This window comes from Microtus ochrogaster, unplaced genomic scaffold, assembly GCF_000317375.1.
Source record: "Microtus ochrogaster isolate Prairie Vole_2 unplaced genomic scaffold, MicOch1.0 UNK81, whole genome shotgun sequence".
NCBI classification, from domain to species: domain Eukaryota; kingdom Metazoa; phylum Chordata; class Mammalia; order Rodentia; family Cricetidae; genus Microtus; species Microtus ochrogaster.
The window spans coordinates 1,573,516-1,583,364 of record NW_004949179.1 but is presented as its reverse complement, the minus strand read 5'-3'; the positions used below and the strand labels follow the sequence as shown (position 1 = coordinate 1,583,364).

At 53.5% G+C, this 9,849-nt stretch overlaps 1 protein-coding gene across 1 annotated transcript; it reads left to right on the top strand.

Moving 5' to 3' along the window:
• The first annotated feature begins 512 nt into the window (after positions 1–512).
• On the top strand, positions 513–4,787 carry Mvb12a (multivesicular body subunit 12A). Its single transcript, XM_005370607.3, has 9 exons — positions 513–684; positions 762–860; positions 965–1,061; positions 2,611–2,737; positions 2,909–3,028; positions 3,112–3,218; positions 3,783–3,844; positions 4,358–4,414; positions 4,553–4,787. The coding sequence occupies exons 1-9, from the start codon at positions 601–603 to the stop codon at positions 4,613–4,615; spliced, it is 816 nt and encodes a 271-aa protein (XP_005370664.1). The 5' UTR covers positions 513–600; the 3' UTR covers positions 4,616–4,787.
• The last annotated feature ends 5,062 nt before the right edge of the window (positions 4,788–9,849 follow it).

Sequence of the window (9,849 nt, the reverse complement as noted above, 5' to 3'; positions counted from 1 at the left end):
CCTCTCCTGGCCTGCAGACATACACACAGACAGAATATTGTATACATAATAATAAATAAATAAATATTTAAAAAAATAAAAATAAAAAACGCTGTTCTCCTGAGCCTCGGCTACTCTCTTGATCTGGCCATTATTAAAGGACTCTTGTAGTTTTCATTGGCTTAATTAAATGAGCCTGGTTGTCGGTAACTATGTCGTAAGGGTCATTTCACCATCCAGCACCCGTCTCTTGAAGTTATTAGAATGACAAGTGAGGGCCACTTGGCCTTTCCGGACCAGTTTTTGATAAACGAGGGGTCGTAGGTGATGTCTCATGGCATTATGGGGAGTGTAGTCCTGACAGGGAATTGAACCGCCTCCCCCTTGCCCCGCTTCGCCCTGAGTGGTTCTTAAAGGCGGAAGTACTAATCCTTTTTCCGCAAACGTCTCTCAAGGGTGCGCCCAGAGGGCGTGGTTCCCACGGCTACATCGGACTGGTCCTCAGTATCTGGGCATGAGCACTAGCTGCTGTGCGGGCACGTTCGCCAGGTCTTCTGGGAATTGTAGTCCAAGATTCTGGCCGTCCGAGGGCATTAGTTGCCGTCTGAGGTCCCAGAGAGGATGGATTCCGGGGTGGACGCGGAGCCGCTCGCGGGCCTGGTCTGGTCGTCAGCCTTGTCGCCGCCGCCGCCGGGTTTCAGCGCGGTGAGCGAGGGGTGGGCAAGGGCGGCGGGGACGGGGCAGGGAGGGGACGAAGCCCCGCTGACCCGCTCGACCCGCAGATCACCTCTACCGTGGAGGGCGCGACCGCCTGCTTCGGCCGCGGCTTCGCGCAGAAGGCCGGCTACTTCCTGTGCCTGAGCCCACTGGGCAGCCAGAAGGTGAGCACAGGCATCCGGAAGCCTGAACCTGAGCCTTTCCCGACCCTCCCCTTGCCCGCTGAAGTCCCTGACCCTCCTCCACCTGCTCCCTCTCCTACTCCTAGAACCCTCAGGACAGTGTGGTAGTGGACATGCAGATCGTGATGGACAAGGGCCCTCTGCCGTCTGGCTTTTCTACCGTCAACGACTCTCTAGATGCCAGTAAGATCCGTGGGCCCACGGGAGAGCGACAGGCACAGGGAGAGGCTGTGTGGTACCAAATATGACCTAGCTGGGCAGAGAGGCACAACCTGACAGTGCAGAACTTGGGAAGCTGAGGCAGGAGGATGGTGGGGAGTTCAAGTCCAGCCTGGACTACAGAGTGAGGTCTTGTCTCATCCCACTACTCCAAAAATAAATAGTTGACACACAGCTGCCGTGTCAGCACTCGGGCTGAAGTAGGAGGACAGCCGTGAGTCTCAGCTTCCCCCGAGAACAAACAAGCCCACCGCCTTCCTGACCTGGTCCCTGCCGCTTGCCCTCTGCTTCTGTGGCTGAGGGAGTCCTCGCCATTTTCTTTTCCTTTCCAGGCTCTTGCACAGCGAGTCCGCCGGAAATGGCTTTCCCTGTTCTCTGCATAGCTCAGCCTTCCCTCCTCCTGTCCCCCGCCTGACCCAGCTTCCCACCTCCCCGATGATGCCTGGTTCTCAAGGTGTCTTTAGTGACTCAGGCTAGGCTGCTCTGCAGAGGTCAGGTCAGTGTGCAGACAGCAGGCTTCTGTGCTTCTCCTACCCTCCTTTGACTGCTGTTTCTGACGGACCTGTTTCGTTGGTTGGGAGGAGCAGGGTCTCAGTGTGCAGCCCCAGCTGGCCTGGAACCTCAGTCCTTTCCTCGGGGATCCTGCTCAGCCGCTGGCAGCTGTCTCAACCTGCTGGCTGTGGAGCTGGGGCTCTTTATTTCAGCACGTGAGAGGCTGAGGCAGGACGATTGCTTCCAGCTCAAAGGCACTTTGGGCTCTGTGGTGAATTCCAGGGAAGCACAGACTGCAGAGTGAGACAGGGCTGGGGCAATAGCTCAGAGAGCAGGGTTCTCACTTAATGTGATGGGGCCTGGCTCCATCCCCAGCATCAAATAAACTAAGCACGCCTTCCAGCATCAGGAGGCCATCCTCAGCTACATCATGATTTTTGAGGCCAGCCTGGGTTATATGAGACTCTAGCTCATAAACACAAAAACATACATAGGGCTGGAGAGATGGCTCAGCAGTTAAGGGCATTGCCTGCTCTTCCAAAGGTCCTGAGTTCAATTTCCAGCAACCACATGGTGGCTCACAACCATCTGTAATGAGATCTGGTGCCCTCTTCTGGCATACACACAGACAGAATATTGTATACATAATAAATAAATATTTAAAAAAACATACATATAATATAAAATAGCCTTCCTGACTCCATGAAGCACACACAACAGCCTTGTGCTAGATTATTTTTAAAGAGCAGTTGTTGTGACCCCCTTGGGTTATAGATCAGGGAAAGTGAAGTTGGGGTGCCAAATATATACTCTACTGTTGATTCCACAGCCACCCCACAAATATTCAGCAAAGGTCAGTCTGCTTCAATGATTCTAGAAGTTAGTGTGACCCCTCTTATGAGTTCACCATTTTTTATTTAAGCAGCTGCCCGGTGTTGCCCCTAAACACTATGGTGAGCATCACTGGGTACTCCCCTCCCTGCCCTGCCCCCCTCTCTCACTCCCCTGCCCCTACTCCCAGAGGCCTCTGTGTCCAAGAAGAAACGCATGTGTGTGAAGCTGATGCCCCTGGGGGCTGCCGACATGGTTGTGTGTGACGTGAAGCTGAGTGGGAAGACCAAGACAGTGCCCGGATACCTGCGAGTGGGGTAGGGCAGAGCACCCATCCTGGAGCACCCTCCCCTGCCCACTTCCCCTCCAGATTTTAGCCTCTTTCTCCTCTGCATGTGGGGACGGGGATCTCATTGGTCCCCCAGGACCCTTTCAGCCCCGGCTTCACAGAGCATTGGCTTCCTCCCTGCCCCACCCCCTTGCTCCAGGGACATGGGTGGTTTTGCCATCTGGTGCAAGAAATCCAAGGCCCCAAGGCCAGTGCCCAAGCCGCGCACTATCAGCCAGGATATGCAGGGCCTGTCGCTGGACCCACCCAGACAACCGAGGTGAGCCTCAGGTTCCCTGGTGGGCAGGCGGGCCAAGAGGACAGCTTCCAGCCTGACTGAGGTCACTGTTCCTTGCTCCCCAGCAAAAGCAGCCACCCTGAGCGGACGCTGTCCAGACTAGGCTCCCGAGCATCCACGCTGCGGAGGAGTGACTCCGTCTACGAGGCGTCCAGTCTCTACGGCATCTCAGGTGAGCAGAGTGGAGACACTACAGCCTCTGGTGGGAGCTGGCCCTCCCACCAAGCTTTTATTTTTAAGATCTATTTTTAAGTTTATGTGTATGTGTGTTTTGCTCGCATGTGTGCCTGTCTGCCGAGTGTGTACATTGTCCTGGGAGGGGCAGAAGAGGGGGACGGATCCCTTGGAATTGGAGTTAAAATGGGTTGTAAGCTGCCACATGGGTGGTGGGAATAGAATCTGGGCTCTTAACTGATGACCGACTTGTTTGAGGGGTGGAATGACTGGGGCCTCAAGCTCTGCAGGTGCTCAGGGCAGAACCCGGGGTGTGCTGCATGACCCTCTTCCTGGGAGGGCCCCACACAGGCAGAGTGCAGAGTGCTGGAGCCCATTAGGGAGCTGGTGGGTTGATTCGGCATGAGTTCCAGGAGTACGTGGGACCGGAAAGCTGTAGTCCCAGTCACACCGATTCCACTGTGGGAATCAGCCTATGCTCCGTGGGTGGGCACGGGCGTGGGGGGAGGGGCTGCAGGGTGTTCTGGGGTCCTCCTCAGCCTCCCGGGAATTTTCATTGCAGCCATGGATGGGGTTCCCTTTACACTGCACCCCCGATTCGAGGGCAAGAGCTGCGGGCCTCTGGTGAGTCAGTGTCCCTGGGATGGGGAGCTCTCACCAGCCTCTGTTCACGGGGAAGTGACATTCTTGCTGCCATATGACCCAGCACAGAGACCATGACTTAGTGGGTGAGGGGAGAGACCAAGGGATCCCAGAGTAGAGATGTGGGGAGTCGGATGAAACCCAGGCCAGTGTTTGTGGGCTAAGTCCTGAAAGATGGGAGAATTGGGGCCGGGTGTGGTGGTGCCCTCGTCACCCCAGCCCTCGGGAGTTAGAGGCAGGAGGCCCTGTAGCAAGGACATCCTTGGCTACACAGTGAGTCTGGGCTACTTGAGCTGCCATCTGCGAAGTTGGGGGCATGCTAGAAGAGATGGCTCAGCCGGTAAAGGTGTTTGCCACCAAGCCTCACCATAAACCAGTTCCAGGGTCTCACACAGCAGGAGAGAGAAGCTCCCAGGCCAGGGTGAGTGTGCGCATGTAAGGCACATGGCACCGTTGAGTGGGACCCCGGCTCACACTCTCACTTCTGTCCTCTAGAACTTGTCAGCCTTTGGGGACCTGACCATTAAATCACTGGCAGACATTGAGAAGGAGGTAGGTGCAGGGGTGCATGAAGTGCTGAGGCCCCACCCGTGTCCTCAGGCCCCAGGCACTCCAACTCCTTAGTCACTCCCAATGTTCCCCTCCAGTCCTTAGTGCCTCCTCTTCAGCCCCCCTTTTTCCTCTCCCCAGTATAACTATGGCTTCGTGGTGGAGAAGACAGCGGCTGCGCGCCTGCCCCCCAGCGTCTCATAGTCCCTGACTCAGGTGCTCCCTGCCTGCCACCTGCTGGCTGACACCCAGCCTTGCAGTGCAGCCCTGCAGCTTGGAGATAGGGTCTCCTGCCTGGACAGCATTTTCTCTTCACTTGTCAAGTCTTGTGTTTGGAGACTGCACATGCGCCAACACTAAACAGTTCCTGGTACCCGCCATGTGTGGTCTTTTGTTTTCTTTCTTTGAAGATTTTTTTTAAGTGTGTGTGTGTGAATGTGGGTGTTCTTGGAAGCCAGAAGAGGGCATGGGATCCCCTGGAGCTCCCTGACATGGGTGTTGGCGACCGAACTCTCTTCCTCTGCAGGGCCTTTATGTTATTTATAAGATCAGGGTCTCGTGAAGCACAGACTGTTGGAAAACCCGCCGCGCAGCCCAGGGTGATCTTGGAGCTCTACCACACCTGATTTGTGTGGCGATCAGCCTGGAACCAGGCTCCGTTCTCATGCATGCCAGGCATGCCCTCTGCCAACCGAGGTGCAGCCTCAGCCTCAGGATTTATCTTTTAATTTATTTTAAATTTTGGAATTTTCTGGAGATTGGTTTTGTGCAGCCCATCCAGAATGACCGTGAACTTAAATTATTTTTTAAAATTATATGTGCATTGGTGCTCACCTCCTCACAATTGTGTGAGTGTGTCAGGAGTCCTGAACCTGGAGTCATGGACTGCTGTGAGCTGCCATGTGGGCGCTGGCAATTGAACCTGGGCTCTCTGGAGGACTTGTTAGTGCTCTTAACCCGAGCCATCTCTCTGGCCCCAAACTTAAACAGTTTTAACTTTTATTTATTTGTGGGGAGAGGGATTCCTGAGTGCCATGTGCAGAGGTCAGAGGACAATTTCCAGGAGTTGGTTCCCTCCTGCTGTGTGGCTGTCTCTCTGAGGCTCCCTCCACTGAGGAAGGAAACAACTCAGTCTCTGAACTGACCAGATGCTCTAGGCCTCACCCCACAGGTGTGTATGAGCTGCTGAGAGTGGCTCAGACAAGCTGAGTGTCCTGGAAAGGACCCCAACCTACGAAGCTGCCTGCGGGGTGTGTCTGCTGATGTAGCTGTCTGTGAGTCATTTCTGCTCTGTAAGTGACCCAAATAAAACTTAGTGCTTCATCAAGCTGGTACTGTACTGGTCTGTGGTCGGTTCCCCATCTGGAATCAGTAGGTATGAGTTTATCTCCTTAGGTAGGGTCACACAATGCCGTCTGCCATGTGGGCTCTGCCTAATGAGCCCTGCCACCGGTCCTCTTTAGAGACCTCTTGGAGTTTACCCACAGAAACAACAATCGTCACTTCATAGTAAGAGCCCTGAAGACTGACAGTGCTTAAAAACCAAGCTGGGTACTTTACAGCCTTGCGAAGTGGGCTATGAGCCTAGAGTAGCTGGTGGGGGATATTTGATCACACTGTGAACCCAAAATTTGCATTTGCATTAATTAAATAAATTAATTGGGTCAGGAGACGAACACTGCCTTAGGGAGCTGCCCTCTAGGACAGAAGGTTAGCTAGGTGCTACTCCACCTCTCTGAGCTAGCAGGTTTTTACCCCAGCCTTTGAATCTCAAGTCTTGTTTGTAAACATAAAAATAGAGATCTAGTTAAAGCTACCTTTAGCGGCAATGACAGAGCCAGTGCCTAAGGGAACAGAATTCCTGCCACACTGCAACCTGAGCAGCCAGGCTGCTGCCTGAGAAGCAGGCGGGTAACTGAGGAGTCACAAATGCTGGCTGCAGTGGTTAACAATTAATAATTAAGGTGCAGCCGGGTGGTGGTGGCGCACACCTTTAATCCCAGCACTCGGGAGGCAGAAGCAGGCGGATCTCTGGGAGTTCGAGGCCAGCCTGGACTACAAGAGCTAGTTCCAGGACAGGAACCAAAAAGCTACGGAGAAACCCTGTCTCGAAAAATCAAAAAAAAAAAAAATTAATGTGCAGCCCCTGTGCCGGTTAGTGCAGCAGGCAGATGTGCAGGTAGTCTAAACCCTGCCACGAGACTCACACCCCTTGCCAAAGGGACTCAGACATGCCATCTAGACCTTTATTTGAATTAACATTTGTGTGTGTACGCTCAGACACATGCATGCCAGGACCCTTGGAGGCCAGAAGAGGGCACCAGATCCTCCGGAGCTGGAGTTACAGGCAGCTGTGTGCCTTGGGTGCTGGGAGCAGAGCATGGGTCAGTAAGTGCTTCTAATGGCTGAGCCATCCCTCTGGCCCCATGTCTGAACCTTATGCCCTTCCCCTGCCTTTGTTTCTTTTTCTGAACAGAGACCATACTTGCTGCCTCTGCCTCACACCCTGGGCATTTTGAAGCTTAACAGGTGTGACCCTGGGGCAGCCTGGCTCTTCATGGTGGTCAACTTGGGGCATGGGTGAGGGGGAAGCAGCCCGACCTGCGCTGGCATGGGGCGCCTTTGGAAACAAGCCCTCAGGCTTTGTCTGATGTTGGAAAGGCACACAAAGCGTCTTTGTGCTTAGAGCTCCAGACTTTCTGCAGGACACCTGGGGTCAGCGGCAGCAACCCCGTGGGGCCTGCAGCTTAGTGGCCGGAGTGATACAGAGTGAGCTGGGTGTGGTGGCACACTGGGAGAGGATGCAGGAGGATCAGGAGTGCAATGCCATTTTTGATGACTGTAGACCAATCTATGCTTCATGAGAGCCTGCCTCAAAAATAAAAAAGTGGGGTGGGAGTGGGGGCTGGAGAGACGGCTCAGCGGTTCAGAGCACTGGCTGCTCTTCCAGAGGACCTGGGTTCAGTGCCCAGCAACCACATGGCAGCTCATAACTGTCTATAATTCCAGTTTCAGAAGATCTGATACCTTCACACCAATGCACATAAACTTAAATAAATTATATAAAAAGGTCATGTTTATTTTTTTAAAAAGTAGGCTCGATGTAGTGGTACACACCTTTAACCCCAGTGCTTTCAAAGCAGAAGTGGTGGGTCTGTGAATTCAGGCTACATAGTTCCAGGACAGTTGGGCTTTGTAGAAAGACCATGTCTCAAAAAAACAAAACAAAACAAAAACAATAAATAAAATAATTAAAAAAAAAAAAGCTCAAAGGGGAAAAGCAGTCCTATGCAGAGCCCACATGCACACAGGAGGGGCCATACTGGCTTGTTCCAGGTCATCAGGGAGGTCACAGGAGATTTAGGAATGCGAACACATCTTCCTCCATCACTCATGGCTTCAGCCAAGCAGACGGCAGATACTGCATGAAAGTGGGTGCTGGGTGCCACGCTTAGACTGAGGCAGGAGAATCAACCTGAGTTCCAGCAGGTCTGTGAAGGATTAGCTCCCTCAAACCGTTCTGGCAAGATGAGACCCCTGGACTGTATGGTTACAGGGGTGTGGGGACCCTGTAGCGTCACAGAGAGTCCCCGCTGTTGTAGGACAGCCATCAGAGAAGACTGCTTGGACATCGTTTAAGCCAATAGAAAGTCTTTACTAGTTGGCTCGTGACCACCCTGGGTGTTCGGGGTCCACTGTAACCCAGCCCTTTTCAGGGTGAGCTTTGAAACACCAAGCCATGCCCTGGGTGGGCATGCTTCAGTTGACATGGACAGTCAGCCAGAAGGGGAGCTTGCAGAGTAGAGACTCTCCCAGAACTATGGACTTTGCTGGGTTAGGTTATTGTTTTATTTTTTAGCAGGTGGTGCTGTCTATGCTGAGTTTCATGGCCTGAGTGGTACTTCCATCATGGAGTCAGTTGTGCTAAAGTCTGGGACCTGTTATATCCTTCAGTTAACTTTCCACACTATGGATACTAGTGCCTCTTGAGCCGCCCGCCCCCCAGCCGCCATGTAGGATTGGGGCAGAACACACACAGTAGCTGAGACACACACATGGGAAGGAGGGGAGCTCTCAGGAGCTGACCAGCGACCTGTAGGGCCCTGGCCTCCCTTATTCCTGGAGTGCTTCTCGAGGACAATTTCTGGTCAGCATGACTAAGCATTTAACCCTTATTCCTGGAACGCATTCAGTTTCTAGTCAGATGACTAGCATTCTGTTGGTTCCTGTTTTCCCCTTGCCCCACCTGGTTAAGTTCCTATATTCCTCCTGCCCCGCCTGCTGGTTAGCCGCAGGGCATTCATTCTATTTGAGATATGGTAATTTCCCCACCTGCCTGGGTGGGGGTCCTTGGGCAGCAGTAAGGTAGATAAGGGCTTCCCCAAGGCTGAATAAAGGGCATTCGCTTGATCTCCGGTCGAATGACCATGGTCTCTCTGTGTGTTCTGTTCAATCTCCAGGCCTTGCTCGACTTGCGTTCAGTGCAGTGGCACGCGGACTGTACCGAGGGTGTAACACCGAAATCGGGTGTTACAGCGACCCTCCCCTCCAGTCTCTTCTGAGGGACTGCCACCAGCCAGCAGGCCAGATCCCAGGGTCTCCTGAGCACTCATGATAGCTCTGATGAAGATGCTGGTTGCTGTGCAGGACGAACAGAGCTAGATAGTAGTTAAAGAGGCCAGAGTCGGCACAGAACTGTCAGTGTGCCACTAGGCCTGGACACAGGGATCTGGGGGCTGCCCTGATCCTACCTGCTGCTGGGGGGCTGCCAGGTCCTGCCCAGGCTGCTTGTGGCGCCAGCCACCAAATCTGATCTCGCTTGGAAGCAAAAGCCGTTTGTTCTCCCTGGCCACCTTCCCAGCTGTCCTGAAAACATCCAGGATCGCTTTTCAGAGCATCTGCGGGTGATCAGAGGCCTCCAGCGACCTGTGCTTGGCCTTAAGTCACAAGGAATCAGTGTGCTCCCAACCACACCCCTTGGTATTTGCCAAACTTCCGGTCTGACAGCTGGGGTCCCACAGAGCCTGCCTGGGACACACAACTCGGTGGGTGTGGCTACACTAGGAGACTCCCTGCATCCCACCAAGTCAAAAGCCCCACTGTGCTCTCAACCTCTCTGTGCCTCAGTTTCCCCATCTTAGTAATAAGATGTCTTCTGTTCCCCACCTCATGTGGCCAGAGGAGCTACACTGTTGTTTTGTTTGTTGGTTGGTTAGTTGGGTTTTTATTCAGTCTGCTTGAATCTCACGTAGCCCAGTGACTAACTCACTGCGCACTCAAGTGAGACCTTGGATTCCTGCTGGGTTCTCCTGCCTCATCTTCTGGAGGGGGCCGGGAGGCTCACTGCCCAGTCTGTTTATGAACACATAGCAATGCTCCTGCTCCAGCCTCCAGAGTGCTGGTATCACAAATCTGCATTACCTTGTTTGGCAGCATGG

Coding starts and splice junctions, on each gene's coding strand:
- Mvb12a (XM_005370607.3), top strand. CDS start 601: ATGGATTCCGGGGTGGACGCGGAGCCGCTCGCGGGCCTGGTCTGGTCG. Junction 3,219..3,782: donor CAGTCTCTACGGCATCTCAG/GTGAGCAGAGTG, acceptor TTTTCATTGCAG/CCATGGATGGGGTTCCCTTT. Junction 4,415..4,552: donor TGGCAGACATTGAGAAGGAG/GTAGGTGCAGGG, acceptor TCCTCTCCCCAG/TATAACTATGGCTTCGTGGT.